The sequence below is a fragment of the Drosophila arizonae genome, chromosome X (assembly GCF_054131065.1).
Source record: "Drosophila arizonae isolate 15081-1271.41 chromosome X, UAZ_ARI_1.0, whole genome shotgun sequence".
Taxonomy (NCBI): domain Eukaryota; kingdom Metazoa; phylum Arthropoda; class Insecta; order Diptera; family Drosophilidae; genus Drosophila; species Drosophila arizonae.
The window spans coordinates 5,961,463-5,982,021 of NC_142927.1; the positions used below are offsets into that span (position 1 = coordinate 5,961,463).

Sequence of the window (20,559 nt, forward strand, 5' to 3'; positions counted from 1 at the left end):
ACTTCTACTTTTTGATGTTTCTCTCTCTGTGTGTGTGTGTGTGCGCGTATGTGTGTGGTCGGTGCTGCCAGCTGGTCAAAGTTCAAACCCTCAAGATTTCGACAAGCGGCAAGCAACGGAATCAAAGTGCCGCTGCCGCTGCCGCTGCCGCTGCTTCTGCTGCTGTTGCTGCCCGTGCCGCTGTCCAGCTCCGCTGCCAGCGCCAGCGATCTCATTGAGTATCTCACAGACAGAGTGACCATATATGCTGCTGCTGCGCTGCTACGGCGCTGCTTTCTCTACTAAAACAAGTGTGCGAATCTGGTAAGCAGCAACAGAGATTGGCGAGGTTCGTCGTCGTCGTCGTCGTCGTCGTCAAGTACATGGTCGTGTTGCTGCTGTCTGCGCTGCCCGGTTTGTCAGCCAGCAGCCTACGCATACGGTTAACTGTTAATGCGCCAATTGCATTGCTCTCTTTCTGCTGCTCGACATAGCTGCGTGCGTGTGTGTATGTGTGTGTGAGTGAGTGCTGCTGTCTGCCAATGCTGCGAGGTTGTTAATCAACAAGTGAAGCGCGAATGTTTATATACCCTGTAGGCGATGAATATATATATTTTTATACATATATATAAAAAAATATATATATTTTTATACATTATTAAAAAAAAATATTTTAGATATTTGTATCGTCTATTAAGTATATATAGTATCAAGTATTGCTTATAAATATATACACAAATTTAAATATATTTTGAGACACTTGTACAAATTAACGATTTAAATGATGTTAAATTATATAATATAAATATAAATATTAAAGTATATTCTGAGATACTTTTAATATATAATAAATTAATTAGATTAATAAATAATATAAATTCAATTTATCATTTCCATATCAATTATCAACATACATATTTAGCTCATTACTATACAAGACTAATCTATAAACTATAATTATTTATATATATATAATAATCATTTGTATAACATAAATATTTTAATATATTTTTAGATACTTATAATAAATAGTATAAATTAAATGAACATAAATTGTTTATTAAATACTATTCATGATTGAAATAGAGAACTGCAAAATAACCCCTAGACGTTTTCAATGAGCATATCCACTGATAGCCTGTACAACCTGTGTGTGTGTAGCATACCCGCTGCAAAGCCGCCTATTTATGTACAGGGTATCGCGCTATAAAACCAACAGCAATATCTGCTAGCAAGCAAGTCGACTGCTGGACGCGTAACAGTTAACAACACGTTCGGCCCAGCTCTAGTAACGTGTGTGTGTGTGTGTGTGTGTGCGTGTGCTTGTGCGTGCTCTACGTATAATTACATTTGTATTAACATTGGCGCTAACGTTAACATTCGCATTAACAGCGACATTTACATCTATTGTACATTGTTCAAGCCGGGCTTTGTGCTCTTCCCATTGTATTTGAGCGCTGTGCTGTGTAAAATCGCCATTGTGAAGTCAACAAATAACTATTAGCAAACATTTTTTTTTTATTGTGAATTTATTTGAAGTGTATGCGCGTGTGTGCGTGTTTGTATGCGTTTATCGGCCAACTATACATATAGAAACTCAAAATACAAATACACGTTATTAAATTGAAAGCAAAGGCGAAATCTAGCATCGGAAGTGATAAACTGTCGCGTAAGTTAACCCACAGCTATTGCAACAAGTGTTAAAATACAGCACAGGAACGAAGTTATTCAGGCTGGGGCATGCGCCCTTCCTGTATGTCTGTCCCACTGGCACTTCCCGTGTGCCCTGGCCAAATTGAGTTAGCCAAGAGCTGGGCGAAAAAAAAAAAACACCGTGTACAAAATCAAATTATCAATGTTTGAGCTGCATGTTTTTTTCATTTTTTTATCGTTTATAAAACCGTTTCACCTTGGGGCTCAATAAGCGTAGTCAACTGTAGAGCCTGCAGAGTGCTATTTCAAATAGAAAGGGATTTCGATCCGGCAGAGGAACAGCAACTTATAACAAGTCATTCTAGAACCTGTTACTCTGCAATTAGCAGTAGTTAAAGTTAAAGTCATGAAGCATTTAAAAGTTGTGATACGATCAAAACATTTTAATTCAAGCAATTCCAGAGTTTCGGTCGTGTTTTAGATGTTAAACTTAAAAGTTGAGTTTATTATTGTTATTAAATAATGAAAAAATAAATCAATTTTATTAGATTCTAGATTAATATGAAATATGCATATGATTTATAAGCTCGATGTCATCTATATGATCCATATGATCCTTATGATCAATGTGATCTATATGATCTTCATATCATCTATGATCCATACGATATTATACGTTTCCTACGGTCTATACAATTCTATACTTGAATTTTACGTTATATACGATGCGATCGGATCTATTTGATCTATAATTTAATTGAAAAGGATCTACACGAATTTATTATGATCTATAATTTAATACGATCAATATAGGATCTGCCATATATATGTTCTATAAGAGCTACACGCAGTTTATCAGCTGCACAATCTATATGATCTGTAAGCTTCATATAATCTAGACAATGCAATCAATTGATTTTGCACAAAAATGCAAAGTGCAGTTGGTCTTTCTCTCAGTGTGCCCCAGCTCTTGGTTTACTAGCGAGCATATTAAGTATGAAGATTAGAGTCCTAGAGTCTGATTATTATCGGCGAAATACGAAAATAGCTGCCGGACTCCATAGTTATCGCAGCGAATTCGATGCGGTGTCGATAAAGACAAGCAAAGGCGATAAATGTCGATCGTTATAGATGTCTGGGATGGCATAGATTAACAATGTGCAGCTTGGGGAATTGCTCTGTTGATGTGTTTGTCCGTTTGTGGGGTCGCTCGTCATGTTTGACAGGGCGAATTGCCATCGGGTAACGGGGCAATGTTTTGGGCTTAGACCGCTTTGGATGCTCCTCAAGTGGCATTCGTTGCAGTACGTATTGAATTTCAGACACATTCCCTTCACAGAACCACTTAGGGCGCACACATTAGCCGCGTCAAATTGAAGTACGTGAATTTATTTGGTTGTTGAACAAACTCAAGCAAAACTCAGCCTAGAGAAATGACTTGAAATGCGCATTAAATGCATAAACAAGCGACACGCCACTCGCATCGAGCCCGAAATTCGAAAATCCAAAATACAAAACCAAAACCGAAACCAAAACCGAAAACCCAAACCCAAACCGAAATCCCAGCCCTGAGTCGGCACGCAGCGGGACAAAGGAGGGGCTGGCTGGCTGGCTTGCTGGCTGGCTCATCGACACATGTGAGAATGCGTCGGTTGCTGGGATTATTCTGCGGCCTCAGTGTGCGGCGTGACTGTACGACAATAGCAAATGCAACTGCAACAGCAAAGGCAAAGGCAAAGGCAAAGGCAACTGCCACTGCATTGCACACAGACTTAGCACGCAGCCCAATAACAATAATCAAAATGCACCTAAATATAGCAATTCCTATAGCAACAGCAACTGGAACCTTGGCTACATACAACACGTGTGCCGTAATCAATGTCACGAAATATTTAATGCGCTGCGCTGACATCTGAGCTGATGGCCCGTCTAATCCATAATCCAGCACACTCAAGCCGAATTCACTTGCTTTGCCTCCGATATCAAAGCATAGAACTTTCATTTCAAATTCAAGTCAAGTTTGCATTTCAATTTCATTTCAAACAGCTCAGCTCAGCGGCAGGTGATTCGACTCATAGATCTACTTGAATACTAAAACACGAACTGCATCAACTGATCTCAGTTGGTAGCTGAGAAAACAATCTATCAGAAAACTATAATTAACCTATCAGTCAGCTGTTTGTCTACTAGTTCAGGGTATACTAGTTTAAGCTCTGGTTGAACTAGCTAATCTTCAGAGCTAAATCTACGAATATAAATAATTATATGTACAATGGATGATCTTACGACCCTTATGAATCCAAATGGGCTCTGATAAACTTTTATTATAATTGCGTTCAGTTTTAGTGAGAGTCAACGACTGCCCAATGCTCGTGCGAGGAGCATACGATATTATGATTTGTTTAATTGACAAAATTTGTAAGGCTTATCACTAGGTTTGTCGGATACGATAGCGGAAATATAGATATCATTATCTGATAGAAATATAAAGTAATTTTACTATTTAAAATTTGCTTCTTATTACCTAAGCTCTAGGAATCATGAGTAAATAGAAAAACCAAACTTTATAATTGTTGAACTCCACTATAGACCGGAAGCATTACTCCAATTGCTACATTCGCCAGTTCTCTATAGTGGAGATCAATAATAATAAAAATTTTTGATCATATTATTAAATTTCGATATTTCTATGTGCTGCCGATTCCTAGAATCGAATATACATACATATATTGTATATGAAAATATCACCTTATTAAGCCAGTTCTAAACTTAGCTAGAACCAACTTTCGATCTGCTTCAGACATCTTCATATGTTTCAAGTATTTGGTAATCGTTGACTCTACCCACAACTGCTGGCAATTTTAACGACTACAAATCTAGCTAAACTACTGAATAGCTTTTATAGAATTGTTTGCCAATTTTCCCGTCTGAGAGAATAGCATTATATTAGTGATCCGAACCTTTGATTCAATCAATGAGAATATAATAGAGTGCATCAGAATTTTATTGGCACCTCGGCTCGAGCTATGTATTGATTGAACTCATTTCGTTTGCTCAGATTGTCTGTCCGCTTATCTATTTCGTATAATTGTGGTGGGAGAGGGAGCGAGAGGGTGAGAGACAGAGATCGTCCCGAAAAATAATACCCATTAGACTGCAATCAATAACTAGCTGTAACTCACACCCATATCTATGGGCCTCAATTAACGCTCATTGACACAATTTAATTGTTCAGCATTCGAAGTGAACGAAAGTCAGCGTTGAGCGCAGTTGACTTGACCGCTACACTGAGCGAAAAAGATGTGTATTAAAACAAGTAAGAACGTTGCAGTCGGGCGATACCGATTGCAGAAGACTCATTCAGAGCCCAAACGCTGTCAACCAGAGTATATAGTGCAATTTTCAAGTCTAGTGCGCAACAAAAAACAGGGCATGATCCCATTTAAAATGGGAAAATCATCGATAGCTATTGCTATGATCATTGCATAATTGCATTCAAATTACATGCATATGTATATAATTTATACAATTTTGACTTTTAATAATATACATGTATTTATATCCATATATTGGATACCGGCTTCAAGCTAGCAGCAGATCAGCGCGATTTTACTATACATGTGCACACACTCATCGTCTATTCTATGCGTAAAGACAGAAGCGCGCCTTTTCTCACATTCTTAGAATTTCGATTGATTTCTGGACTTTCTAGCCGTTACTGTAGTTTTGTCTGATGACGCTCTCTTATTAAGCTATTCTATTTTAGCAGCTGAGTGCTCGAGCAAAGCAATGGCGCGGGTGCTAAGGGCGACGCAAGTAACGTTAGAGTAGGGAGGTTCGAACCTCTACTATGTTTTTTTTTTTTTTTTTTCATACATTTTTCGTTTTTTATAAAATAGATATTTTATTGGGAAGGTGCGAGCTTGACTGAATGGCACTTAATACTTTTCATTTTCTTAGTCGAATAATTTTATAAGTTTAAATTTGTTTCTTCTTAAATAGCCCTCAAATACATATATGCAAATACATACATATGTATATATGTAAGTCTGCACGCATAGCATCAAGCATTCCAGCCTTATACACGCGCTCATTTGTATGTGTGTATGTATGCACACATAAATGCGTACTCTAGCATATTCTAAGAATCTCGTTGCGATTGATTTGTCTTTGCATTGTTTTTGAATTTCCAGCCACCACTCTGGCTTTTCTTTGCTATGTGGCGTCATAACAATAATGTGATTTCGTTTTAACTTCTATTGATCGAAACGATGCGGTGGTGCTGTAGGCTGAAGCGCCGACGACCATTATTTTAGCTATTTTGACAAACATGCTGTTTGGGTTGGGTGCGAGTTCAAATCCCGCGGAAAACACTTTTTTGTAAATTGCAAATTTTTGTTATTTTAGCTTCTTTTAAATTTTTTTAAATTCATAAAAATGTTTCCTTTTGTATTATGAATATCTATTAAGCTTATTTATATGTACAAATGCATAAATAGATGGCTGACGCATATAAATGTCGCGATACGGGCACTGTAAATGCCGATTGCCACGCCCCTAGTGGCCGTCGACTCCTCAATTTTAGCCAGTTCTTAGAACGAGTAACCGGTTACCTAAATGCAAAATTTGAATTCTTACGCTCAAAAAATGTGAAAATTACAGGGTATTTTTCGATATGCCACGCCCCTAAAGAGGCTTAAAAATTATTTTTGGGGCATCGATAGAGGAGGCTACCAGTAACTTAACTATCCAAATTTGAAGCTTCTAGCTCTTAAATTGTAGGAGATATAAACTTTTGCGGTTTGCCACGCCCCCTATGGGCGGACATATATCTACCATAGCTCGTTGGACTTGGGTGATCAACCCGCGTATATATACCAAATTTCAGATCTCTAGCATCAATAGTGCCTAAAATATAGCAGAATTCGAAAAATCACTATATCTTCAGGTCCGATTTGCCACGCCCCTAAGGGACGTAGATATATAATTTTTTCACCCATCTTCATAGAATTAAAACATTAGCTTACGTGCGAAATTTCAGCATTCTAGGTTTATAACTTTAGGAGATACAGTTTTGTCCGATTTGCCACGCCCCTAATGGGCGGAGATATATCCGCCATAGCTTGTGATCTTGGGTGGTTGGCGCGGACCTACATACCAAATTTCAGCTTTCTAGCTCTTCAACAAACATGATTTCTGGTATATCGGAAAACGCATTTTCCGATTTGCCACGCCCCTAGTGGGCGGATCGGGAAAATTTTAACACTTTATAAATCGGAGATATACACGAGTATGTGTTCCAAATTTCAAGTCTCTAGCTTCAATAGCGCCGAAATAGATTGCGTTCATACGGACAGACGGACAGACGGACAGACGGACAGACGGACGGACAGCAAGACGGACATTGCACAAAACCAATATACTCATTTCACTTTCGTGAATGAGTCTAATTATATAAATCTCTTATCGATTTAATGCAAGACAGAGCTAAGCCATGTTTACTTACGAAATATGCAATATACTATATATATATATATATAAATATATATATTCTTTAATTGCTAGGGTTTTTCTCACAGTGCAGTATTGGGTGCCTTGTGAGTATAATTGAAAAATTGCGCCGTTCGATTAATCTCAATTAAATGGCGAACAAACTGCCAATTGGCTAGCGAAATAATGAAAAGCTAAAGAAAAGGGAACACGAAACGTAGCCTCAACTTCCGCCCGGCAGAAGATACAGATACATGGCAAATGTATCTGTCAGATACACGAGTGAGAGCTACACCTGTGGCTACACCTTGTTGCTCTTGTTGTTGTTGTTCCATCTGCACGGTGTTCCCTTAAGTAGACAAATATGTGAACTTGAGTAACAAGTGTTTCACTATTTGTGTTCTGGCTCCGCGCCTCCTACTGATAAGCTAACAAGAGAGACACGAGACAGAGAGAGAGACACGACACAGAGAGAGAGAGAGCGAGAGAGCAAGAGAGAGCGAGCGAGAGCGAGTAAAGGGCTAGTTACAATGACCTAATCAATAGCGCCGACACTGTCGATGCCAATATCGATGTCTATAGTCTATGTCTTTTATCTACGAGTGAGTCAACGGCACAGACTAATTACCAACATGGTACGGCGCATGATAAGCCGCATCGGGCCGCTTGATAGCGATGCGGCCGGGTGCGGCCGGTATCTTAGCTGCTGCCTGTTTCCAAATGTCATAGCACACGGGCTTGTTGTTTTATGCATCCATAATCAATACACAAAATATATAATAAGCTCGATGTATGTACATATATATGCATATTGATATAGATAGGTTATATAATGGCATTTATTAGATAATAATAGTGAAACGACGGAGTTTGATAAGAGATACTCCTTCGCGTGGGCTGAACAGAGTTGGTATGGAACTTGTTAAATAGGCAAGAAAACTAAAGCAGACAAAGTATATAAAGTATACAAAGTATATATAAAGTATATGAAAGTATATACTAAGTATGTGATGTATACAAAGTATATGAAGTATACAAAGTGTACGAAGTATGCTTAGTATATAAGGTATATTTAGTATTAGAAGTTGACAAAGTATATAAAGTATACAAAGTATATATAAAGTATATGACAGTATATAAAGTATATACTAAGTACGTGATGTATACAAAGAATATTAAGTATACAAAGTGTATGAAGTATGCTCAGTAAATGCAGAATACAAAGTATATAAGGTATATTTAGTATTAGAAGTTGACAAAGTATATAAAGTATATGACAGTATATAAAGTATATACTAAGTATGTGATGTATACAAAGTATATAAAGTATACAAAGTATATGAAGTATGCTCAGTAAATGCAGAATACAAAGTATCTGGGATATACAAAGTATATACGGTATATATAGTATATGAAGTTCACAAAGTATATAAAGCATACAAAGCATTTAAGGCACACGAAGTGTATAAAGTATATATAGTATTTGAAATATCTAAAGCATACAAAGCATAGACATATATAAAGTATACAAGTATATTAATAATTCAATATAAGTATACAAAATATTTCGAGAATAAAAAGTAGACAAAATGAATAGAGCATACTGCTATGTTCGGTTTGGGGTAATCTACCCAAGGCCATCACGACAGAGCTAAGAAACATCTAAGGCAGACTTTGCTCTTCTATTCACAATATCACGTCATATACACATATATTTGTATATTTATATGCGTATATATACAATTCCCTATGTCAAGCTTTTAGCAAACAAATAAGTCAGAAAAGCAGCAAAAAAATTCTTTTTTTTTTGTTTGCTTGACTAATTAAAGTCAGATGTACGTATATAAAAATCTGATTTAATTAGAATTTAATCACGCTGTTTGCTTTATTATAAGAATCATATATAATTAAATAATTCACTATTTAAATAGGCATAATTATATGCTTGAGGTGTAGAGGTTAGTCAAAAAGTCACAAACTGAAGCCAGTTAGGCTCGGGGGCAGCTCTATAAATAGCATCCACTTATAATATTATTCGTGCTTCAATTTATGGTCACGACATGATTAAGATATGGCTTTGTTTGATATATTGTAATCGGTGAGAAAGTCAAACCGAGAGACTATGTCCATATAGATTTAAATTTGTAATATTTTTGAATGAATCTTATGAATGAATCTTAACGTCCTTAAATAGCTGATATATAATACTTGAGTTTACCGTTAGCCCTCGAGTAGAGAGTTTCGAGTACAGGGAGAAATTACGAACAGTCATCGTGGCTTTCTGGAAATCGAGTATCCCTCTGTTGATGATCATGAATTCTGACGTATGCGGAATGAGAATCATTAGCTTGCGTGCTGTTGTTAATGATGATAATGATGGTGATCATGATGATGATGACGCCTTCGCGTTTTGTCATGCTAATGGCGTACTTATTATTGTCCATGCCGCATGACTTGCGAAAAGTAAAACCATTAAATAGCCCTAATCGAAGCGACGACAAATCACAACTAGCTGCAAACCGGTCGAGTTGATAACGCTTGTTAAGTATCTCTCTCTCTCTCTCTCTCTCTCTCTGTCTCTACTCCGCCTCTCTCTCCCTCTCTCTCGCTCTCTGTCTACCACTTGGTCAGTCTGTGCGCTGTCAGTTGGGTCTAGTCTTCAGGCCAACTAAATATTTGGACGGGCTGCGTGTGCTAAGCGAAAGTTATTTGCGTATACCCTGAGATCATTTCAACTGGGTATATAGTCGCTCTCATTTATAATGTATGCCGGAGGCAGCAATGGGAGTGGCTGAAGCCATAATATATGCTTACATATTGATTGGAATGCAATAGACGCGCCTATAACGAGCTGAAATACAGGAATGAGAGACTTCTTCGACAGATGAAGTTTACATTAAATAATCGATAATTAAAGTTATCGAATTACAGTTGAAGATAGTTTCTGGCATATATGTAAATACTTCCAAGTATTGTGCAATCCAAATTCTGTGATCAACTCTGATAAACTTTACTTTAAAGACAATCGATAGCTAAAGATATCGATATTTAGTTTTAGAAGGCTAGAGTTACCAACTGCGGTATAGAAATATTCCCCAACAAACCCTAGTTTGTGATTGATTTTGATCAATTTATAGTTATGCCAACCAACTCTGGCTTATAGCAGTTACCTCCAAGGTAAGGTGAGGGTATTTCATAGCCGAATACTATCGAACTGCATAGCTCTTGTCTTATTTTGTCACAGCCTACACGGGCATTGATCGATGGCATGAGTGCGTGAGGCTGTTAAGTGCTGCTCCCCTTTTCTCAGACTTGATCTTGGTCATGGTTTACCTCTCTCCCGCACCCTCACCATCCCTCCTCGTCTACAGATGGTTTCATTCAGTGCGCCCCTGACACTGACACTGTCTGTCGGAATCTCTGACAGCGGGCGTCAATTTATGGCACGCTTCGATGGAGTTCAATGGCAAACAAGACGACGGCAGCCACGACAACAACTCGAACAACTCCAACAACTGCAACAACTGCAACAGCTTGCTATCTTCAGCTGCAATGAAGACATCCAAGTGCCAGCAGCCAAGTGCACCGGCTGCACCAGTTGGCTGGCCTGTCTCCGAATTATCGCTGCATAAATAGAACTGTACAGATGAGGGCGATGTCAGACTGAAAGAGAGACAGAGGGAGACAGAGGTAGAGAGAGAGGCAGACCGATAGGGGCTATGCTTAACTGCTCTTTTCCTTATGGACTCTTCATTATTTTTACAACCAAACCAAATGATTTTTGTTTTGTTTTGTCTCTGCGTTTTTATGAAGGACCCAAATGACGGCGACAGTCTGCCTCTACCACTGCCTCTACCCCTCGTGCAGCAGCAATTCCTGTCTGGCTGCCACCATCAGCCATTAAGCCAGCTCCATGGCATCGCATTGATCTCAATGAACCGGGCACACCCGCTAAGTGATTTCCCAAGCCACGTTCGATTGCCGCTCGCTCTGGGCGAAGAAGAAGCAACAGCGATTGGTGCGACTATCGTGTTTTGCATATAAAAACGAATCGCTTAGATCGACGCGGTTTTTGGTCACGTCGCGCCCATATGGCAAAATCAACACAATATAGAAAGCACATGTCTAAGACAGACCCAAACCCAAACCCAAACCCAGACCCCAGACCCCAGACCCGTTCCTACTATAATAATAATAATGCCTAGCATACCCAGCAAATGGGGGACGGCCTGCCGACATTGTCGGCGACAATGCCAATTAGCAATTAGAGCATTATCTAGCATTAGGCAATGGCAATAACAATAATGATGAGGTGTGCCGCGGCATGCCGCAAGGAGTCGACGTCTTACAGCATTGATAGACCGCAATTTTCCACCTTACAAATGGCGACAATTTTGCATAGCTTCAGGCAAACGCTGATAGATCAATAGATAGATGCCTGTCTGGTCTGCCATGTTAGCTTAGAAATTAGAGTTGAGTTTGCCTATAAGAAAGACATATGATTAAATCATGCCATGGCATGCGTCCAACTTGTGGCTCTTCAATAGATTTCGCAAATATTTGCTCTCTCAGCAAACTCTTTACTGACTTCCGGTATATTGGGATTTTTCAGCTTGAGCACGAATTCAATGTCATTTTGTGTAGTTATCTGCAGGTTATCTAATCGGCTAGGCGTTTTCGTATGCAAACAGAAAAGTATAACTGCGAAATGCATTTTGGGGTAGAGAGAAATGGGGAGAGAGAATTTGGTAGGGAAAGGAACCATATTCGATCTCCTTGAGAGTCATTTCCTGACCATCTCAAGGATACCTGCAAGTCAAACAGCTTTCCTTAGAATCCCACATTCTTTAGACTTTGAACTGGGATTTGGAATGGGTTACACTTCGATTGTAGAGAACAAGTAGAGAGATCTGTAATCTGATGTACCCTATCCAATCCACTTCAGCCTGGAACACCCTTAAAATAATGCAAAAGCCAATCAAAAGCATAGACTAAGACATTTCCCTGTTCTCCCTTGCAGGCATCCACTATCATGGATAAGTCCACGCTGACACAGAAGAATTATGCGAGCGTCTACAATGAGACGACGAAGCCAAAGAAACCGAAACGTCGCGACAAGAGCGATCTGGGTCCCGATTTCGTGGCGCCCGATGGCGGCTGGGGCTGGGTCATCTGTGTGGCTGCGGGCTTGAATAATGTGAGTACCACAGAGCGATCTACAATATGTATGGAAACGACATCAACTAATCCGGCGGGGCTTTGTATAGTTCTTTATGTTTCCGGCACTGCAGCAGTACGGTCTGATCTACCGGGCGCGTATGTCGACGCTGGGCTTCGATGCCAAGGAGACGACGATCATTGTGAATGTGGTGATGACGCTGTCTTCGCTAGTGGGTAAGTCACAGCATCTCTGGGCAGATCTAGGCTTGGGTAACTACATCTCAGATATTTCCAGGCATTGTCAATGGAGCAATGTTTCGGCGCTTCACCTTCCGCCAGGTGGCGCTGGCGGGCACAACCCTTGGCTTTTTGGGCATCTTCGGTTCGGCCTTCTGCGTCACCTTCTGGCAGTACATCATCTGCCTGTCGCTGATCTATGGTGTGGGCCTGGGTCTGGCCATGGCCGCCGTCTCGCTGGCCGTGAACACATACTTTAAGCACAGCCGCCGGCGAGCCACCGGCTTCTCGTGGACCATCACGGGCCTGGGACCCATCATCTTTCCGTACGTGTCCACCTTTCTGCTGGACTACTACGGTTCGCTGGGCACGATTTTGGTGTATGCCGGCATCGCGTTCAATGCGGTGCTCTGCGCCCTTACGCTGCAGCCGGTGATGCGGCATGTGCGCAAGCCGGAGAAGCCCGAGCCCGACAGCGTCGATCCCAAGGAGCAGCCAGAGCTGCTCGAGGCCAATGGCAATCTGCTGTCCACGGGCAGCGATCCGTGGAGCGACTACGAGTGCAAGTACTGCCAGTACCAGAGGCGCGCCAAGCGTGGCATCTTCTCCTCGCAGTACCTCTTCAATGACGACGATCCCGACCAACCCGGCTACGAGATCACAGATCCAGGCACACCCATGCTGGCGCGTGCCAACGACGGTTGGTTCGGCTCCAAGTTGTCGCTGGCCTCCGAGCGGCGGCAGGTGCTGCTGCGTCAGGCCTCTGTCAGTGTCGTGGCGTCGGCGGCCACCAAATTGAGTCGCGACAACTTGGACAAACTGGAGGAGGCCAACGAGGCGGACCGGCTGCAGCGGCAGCAGGAGTCGGCCGTGGGTCTATCCAAGCCGAACTACTTCAGTCGGGAACGCGGCGACCTCGGCCGGTATGCGAGCAAGGCGAGCATCTACTCCAAGCCAGGCGGCGAGGAGCTGCTGCGCTGCACTTGCGCCGAGGACAAGGCGGTGCTGGAGAAATCGGCCGCGGCGCTGCGCCTCCAGGAGCAGGCGCTGCAGGCCGCCGTCGAGGCCGAGGAGGTGGCCAAGCGCAAAATGAAGTTTCGCCAGAAGGTGGCCAAATTCTTCGATCTGGATCTGCTGCGCAATGTGACCTTTGTCAATCTGGTCATCGGCATGAGCATCATGATGTTCGGCGAGATGAACTTCTCGGTGCTCACGCCGTTCATCCTGGACAGCTATGGGTATACGAACGAGCAGTGCTCCCTGGTCATGTCGCTGCTGGCCTGCATGGACATCTCGGTGCGCTTCCTGGCCCCGCTCTTTCTCGAGAAGGTGAACCTGGACAATCGGGTGCTATTCGCCTTCGGCATCGTTTGCATCGCTGTCGGCCGCGTCATCGTCACCATGGCCTCGTCCTACAACGTGATCGTGGCCGTCTTTCTGCTCATCGGCTTCGGCAAGGGCTTCCGCACCATATTCTCCCCACTGATCATACCCAGCTATGTGCCGCTGCGTCGCCTGCCCGCCGCCTCCGGACTGCAGCTGATCTTCAACACGCTCTTCTCCTTCGCCATGGGACCCCTGCTGGGTGAGTATTTCTGGTCAAGTGCAGCACGCTGGAATCATTCTAATCTCGAATCTCGAATCTTTGTGCTCTGCAGGCGTCATCACCAACGCCTATGGCTACAGCGCCACCATTCACTGCATCAACACCCTCACCGCCGTCGCCCTGCTCATGTGGATCGCCGAGTCAGCGATCCGACGTGCGCTCGGCAAGCCGTACAGCCCACCGGAACAGTAACGGTCAGCTGGGGCAGCCCTGCTGCAACAGAGCTACTTATGCGGCCCACCACTGTAGACCAGTTGGCCCAGGTCAAATCTACATCCATTTTAATTACCTTGTCTATAGTATTATCCTAAGCAATTCGCATTAGTTTCGGCTCGTAAGCTCATAGCATAAGTTGCTAGAACTTAAGTGATATTACCTAGCGTAATACACGATTTCATACACGTCTTAGGTACTTGTAGTTAGTTATAAAAATATTTTTTTTTTTACATATGTGTTAGCTTTAAGGCAGCTCTACTTTTTTTTAACATTAAATGTTTCACTCGATTGATTGTGAACTGAAGAACTGAGTTAACATATATTTATTTGACTAAAGTTTTTAGATCATTTCATATTATATCGAGCTTTTACTGTACCATGTACTGTAAAATCTCTCAATAAAAAAAAATATATATATATGTATATAAAGCAAGATATACACATATCGGTCAACTAAAGGACATAAGGAAACTAACAGTAAATAAAATATAAATATTATTGTTCGATAAATAAATATATATAGATATATAGATATATATAGTTCGGTTAACGAACACAAGTCTTGCTCGAGGCGTTCGTTAAGCGAGGGTTCACTGTATATGTTAATACATTTACTGGGTGTCAAACGGCCAGTTAGCACTGAAATATAAATGACGTTAGTTTTCTGCACAGTTGGCATTCGATAATACCTTAAGAAGTTAAACAAGAATTTAAATAAAATATAATATCACATCAAAAGAAACAAATAGTTTCACTGAATAAACTAAATTTGTCAAACACCCCTCGCAGCTCGCTCGCGTTTACTGGCGTTAACAGTCGCAGCGCTTTGGGCTACACAGCATGCAGTGCTGTTAGTTAACAGCACGCTAACAGCTCGCTGTTGACGCTGCACACTGTTCGGCGTCTCTCAATTGGATTGACAATTGCGCTGATTTGACGTCGGGCAATTATCGGTTTTTAGTTTGTTTGAGCAGCTAAAGGAGACGAGACAGCGGCCCACGTAACGAGCCGTTAACCGTTAACCCGCTTACCCGCTTGCCCGTTTAACCGCTTAGCAATTGTTAATCATTGAAGCGGCATGCCAATTGGATAAGTGCAATTGCAGTGCCGCATTGCTTCAATTGGATTCTAATTCGAATTTCGGTTACGTTGCTCCAATTGGACGAAATCAGATTGCGGTGCGTGGTGCTTGACGACGTTGAACTTGATGAGTTGCCAAAGTCAAAGTCACTAAAAAGATGTAAAATTATTTATTCTTTTTGCATTTTTTTTAATGTGGGCGTGAAAGTGTGTGTGTGTGTGTGTGTGTGTGTGTGTGTGTGTGAGCGCACAAGTAAAAATAAAATTGCATACGCAACACGAGAAGCAGAAGGGAAAGCAGAAGGCGCCAAGAGGCAGATCGACAGCCAACGACAAAATTCGCATTCGCATTAGCCAAGAGGAGCAAGCCAAAGCAATTAGCAACAACTATATATATATATAAATTTATATAAATATATATATATTGTCATCAAGGTATGCGCACACTTGTTTAGAGATATATCAATCTATGGCTGATTACATGGCATGATTAAATCGGTTCTGTAACACGTTCTTATCACGAATTTCGCTCATGAGCTGGGCACCAAAGCGCAATCGCATTGCAATCGCCTTGCCACACCTGCAGTGCAGCTGCCCGCCTGGGCGTGGCTCTAGGGCAGCCAAAAGGACCAACAAGCCATCGAATCACTCAAATCAGTTAGCGATCGATCGATCACACAAAAGAACTATTGTTATCAGTTGGCTGTATGTATCTCTCGCCATATAGAAGCTATATAGTAGTCAAAGCTGCACGGCAAACAGATAAAGATAAGATCAACAAGCGAGCTATTGACAGAGCTGATTGGCTTGCAGTTTGCACAGGTAACTAAGGCAGTGATAAGGCTTGATCGATCAATAGAACTAGGGCAGCAAGAGCTGAGATCGTTTTCAACTATTGTACAACATATACAAGTGCATCTATATGCCATATACTTATCATACACTCCAGTTCTAGTTTGCCAAAATGAATCACTTTAGGCTTAGGTTGGTCTGCCCAAATGACGATGCTGCTAGGGCGGGCAAAGGATCTCAGCTATGAGCCCGACAACAACAACAATCACAACAATTAGGAACGTTGCAGTCGGGCGTTACCAGCTGCAGAATACTCCTTCACATCCCATCAGCAATTTAGAAGCTAAGTTTAGCTCTAATATAGTGCAAGGTGCACTTTCTCCCGATTGGCCACGCCCCTAGTGGCCGTAGACACCTCATTCCTGGCCTAACTGCAAAATTTGGATGCTTATGCTCCAAAAATGTCAAAATTACAGGGTATTTTTCGATATACCACGCCCCTAAAGATCAACCGATTTTGGAGCATCGGTAGAGGGGGTTACTAGGAACTCAACTATCCAAATTTGAAGCTTCTAGCTCTTAAACTGTAGGAGATATAAACTTTTGCGGTTTGCCACGCCCCCTGCCAAAGCTGTTAGGTCTTGGGTTGTCAGCCCGATTATACATATATTCCAAATTTGTCTCTAGCATCAATAGTGTCCAAAATATAGCAGATTAATCACAATATCTTCGCGGACAAACGGACGGACAGCAAGACGGACATTGCACAAAACCAATATACTCATCTCACTCTCGTGAATGAGTATAACAAGAGCAACGGCAACACGAGCTCATACCTGACAGTTGCCGCGTGCCGTCGCAGTTAATTCTGACAAGTGCTCGTTAGAGCTCTATTGCAATTGAACTGGCTTTAAATCATTCCGGAATTGACGTCGATGCCACGATCATGATTTTCGCTTGGTATTGGCTCCAGTTGCGTCACAGCGCGAACTGATGAATCTATTGGCATTGATTGCAGAGCGAGGCCAGAGGCGCCAGCGAGACGAGATCCGACATGCCGTCCCAGGAGCAGAAGGTCTATGGGGATACGACGCAGCCGCTGCCGCGACGCGCCGCAGGAGACGGCGTCTACTACAACCGGAAGGACAAGAGTGATCTGGGCGAGAATTTCGTGGCGCCCGATGGCGGCTGGGCGTGGCTGGTGTGCATCGCCGCCGGCATATCGAATGTAGGTAAAATCGAAACTCCCATCCAGTGCCAAGCAATTATCCATGGGCAATGCCATCGCTCTGACAGATGTCGCTGTATCCGTGCCTGCAGCAGTTCGGGCTGCTGTTCGGCCAACGCCTCCGGGTGCTGGGCCTGAGCAGCTCCCAGGTGACGACCATAGTCAACACGCAGCCGGCTGTCGCTGCCTGCTCGGGCCTGCTCAACGGGCCCATGTTTCGGCGCTTCACCTTCCGGCAGGTGGCCATGGCGGGTGCGCTGCTCTCCTTCACCGGCATCGCGCTGAGCGGCTTCTGCGAGACGTTCGCCGGCTACATAGTCGCCTATTCGGTGCTTTACGGTAAGCCGTGTGCCATTCGATTGCTCCAATTCCTCTGTTGTCACCTCCAACTCCATTCCCAGGCTTTGGCATGAGCATCAACGTGTCGGCCTCCTCGCTGGCGATCAACACGTACTTCCAGCAGAAGCGGCGACGCGCCGCCGGCTTCTCGTGGACAATCACCGGACTGGGGCCGATCTTCTTTCCATATCTGGTCACGTTCCTGCTGGGCATCTACGATGTCCAGGGCACGGCGCTGATCTTTGCCGCCCTGGCGCTGCACAGCTTTGTCGGCGCGCTGATCTTTCAACCGGTGCGCTACCACCTGCGCCCGAATGCTGCGACTGAGGCCAAGGATGAGGCTGATGCGGCACTCAAGCAGCCGGAGCAGCAGCCGGAGATACTGTGCGCCCATTGTACGCTGCAGCGCAAGCGCGAGCCGGGCGGCATCTTCTCCAGCCAGTATCTGTACCAGGACGACGATGCCCAGCGACCCGGCTACGAGATCATTGAGCCGGGCACGCCCATGTTGTCGCGGGCGAACGACGGCTGGTATGGGTCCAAGATGTCGCTCACCTCTGGACGCATGCGCTTCCGCACAGTGTCCAGCTCGAAGGACTTGGAGCATACGCAACGCCTGCACAGTCCTGTCAGCAAGGAGCAGCAGCAGGACGATGACTTCCTGCGGCCGAACTACTTTCGCCGGGAACGCGAGGAGTCCATGCTGGAGTCGAGTCGCTGCAGCTGTGCGGAGCAGCGGGCGATCGCTGCTGCTCGCCAAACGGAGCAGCAAGCGGAGCACAACAACAACCACAGCAGCGACACGGAGCTGCCGCAGCCATCCCAGATGAGCTTCGTGCAGAAGATCGTGACCTTCTTCGACCTGGATCTGCTGCGCGACATTACGTTTGTGAATCTGGTCTTCGGCCTGACGGTCATTAACTTCGGGGAGCTGAACTTTGCGATTCTGACGCCGCTCATATTGACGGACTTCGGATTCGAGACGCCACAGATCACGGTGGCCATGTCCCTGATGGCCGGCATGGACATGACGGTGCGCTTCCTGGTGCCGTTCGTCACCGAGAAGATACCCTGGGATAACCGCGTCTTCTTTCTAATTGGCGTCATGGGCATCGCCATCGGACGCACCGCCGTGGCCTGCACGCCATCCTACATGGGCATTCTAGCCAGCTTCATCTGGATTGGCCTGTGCAAGGGCGTCCGCACCATCTTCTGGCCACTGATCATACCCGGCTACGTGCCCCTGAATCGTCTGCCAGGCGCCTCTGGCCTACAGCTGCTCATCACGGGATTGTTCACGCTCATCTTTGGTCCCTTTGTGGGTGGGTATTATCTATTATCTATTATCTACAGCTGTATATGTATATGTATATGTATATGTATATGTATATGTATATGTATATGTATATGTATATGTATATGTATATGTATATGTATATGTATATGTATATGTATATGTATATGTATATGTATATGTATATGTATATGTATATGTATCTGTATATGTATATGTATCTGTATATGTCTCTGTCTATGTATATGTATCTGTATATGTATATGTATCTGTCTCTGTATGTATATGTATATGTATATGTCTATGTATATGTATATGTATCTGTATATGTCTATGTATCTGTATATGTATATGTATCTGTCTCTGTATATGTATCTGTATCTGTCTCTGTCTCTGTATCTGTCTCTGTCTATGTCTCTGTCTCTGTCTATGTCTATGTCTATGTCTGTATCTGTATATGTCTATGTCTCTGTCTCTGTCTCTGTATCTGTCTATGTCTCTGTCTCTGTATCTGTATCTGTCTCTGTCTGTCTCTGTCTCTGTCTCTGTCTCTGTATCTGTATATGTATCTGTATCTGTATCTGTATCTGTATCTGTATCTGTATCTGTATCTGTATCTGTATCTGTATCTGTATCTGTATCTGTATCTGTATCTGTATCTGTATCTGTATCTGTATCGTACTGTATCTGTATCTGTATCTGTATCTGTATCTGTATCTGTATCTGTATCTGTATCTGTATCTGTATCTGTATCTGTATCTGTATCTGTATCTGTATCTGTTCTGTATCTGTATCTGTATCTGTATCTGTATCTGTATCTGTATCTGTATCTGATCTGTATCTGTATCTGTATCTGTATCTGTATCTGTATCGGTATCTGTATCTGTATCTGTATCTGTATCTGTATCTGTATCTGTATCTGTATCTGTATCTGTATCTGTATCTGTATCTGTATCTGTATCTGTATCTGTATCTGTATCTGTATCTAGTATCTGTATCTGTATCTGTATCTGTATCTGTATCTGTATCTGTATCTGTATCTGTATCTGTATCTGTATCTGTATCTGTATCTGTATCTGTATCTGTATGAATCTGTATATCTATTTTTATCTAAATTGTTCTACAGATCTTCATCCATTAATCTTTATCTGATTCATGCAGGTCTAGTGCGCGATCGCTTCAACTACTCGGTGGCGCTGCACTGCCTCAATGCGCTGTCCTTTTTGGCTGCTGCTTTGTGGGTCCTGGAGGCGCTGCTGCGACGGCACAGGCGCAAGCTGGCCAGTTGATTAATAACAATATGTTAAATATATAAATTATGATTTTTTACCACTAAGCTCTTATGTAAACTATGCACAAATATGTACATATTATACTAGCTGATGGTAGCAAGAGATTACCTATAAGATAATACAATTTATTCACTCTCTTTTAAAAATGGTTGTATATCTATTGGCTAGATATCTACTTGATATGTAATGCATT

The 20,559-nt window shown here is 42.8% G+C and overlaps 2 protein-coding genes across 5 annotated transcripts; both read left to right on the plus strand.

Moving 5' to 3' along the window:
• Nucleotides 1-1,201: 1,201 nt before the first annotated feature.
• On the plus strand, nt 1,202-15,087 carry out (outsiders). The gene is made up of 5 exons (XM_018016930.2): nt 1,202-1,648; nt 12,143-12,319; nt 12,390-12,516; nt 12,578-14,104; nt 14,178-15,087. The coding sequence occupies exons 2-5, from the start codon at nt 12,155-12,157 to the stop codon at nt 14,315-14,317; spliced, it is 1,959 nt and encodes a 652-aa protein (XP_017872419.1). The 5' UTR covers nt 1,202-1,648; nt 12,143-12,154; the 3' UTR covers nt 14,318-15,087.
• A 173-nt stretch (nt 15,088-15,260) lies between these two features.
• Nucleotides 15,261-20,512, plus strand: LOC108618054 (uncharacterized). 4 transcript variants are annotated; one of them, XM_089472905.1, is made up of 5 exons: nt 15,261-15,856; nt 17,232-17,441; nt 17,510-17,780; nt 17,843-19,102; nt 20,236-20,512. In XM_089472905.1, the coding sequence occupies exons 2-5, from the start codon at nt 17,268-17,270 to the stop codon at nt 20,361-20,363; spliced, it is 1,833 nt and encodes a 610-aa protein (XP_089329031.1). In that variant the 5' UTR covers nt 15,261-15,856; nt 17,232-17,267; the 3' UTR covers nt 20,364-20,512. The 4 variants fall into 4 exon arrangements, with proteins under 4 accessions (XP_089329031.1, XP_089329032.1, XP_089329033.1 ...); XM_089472906.1 differs by having other exon boundaries at nt 15,261-15,581; XM_089472907.1 differs by having other exon boundaries at nt 15,261-15,519.
• The last annotated feature ends 47 nt before the right edge of the window (nt 20,513-20,559 follow it).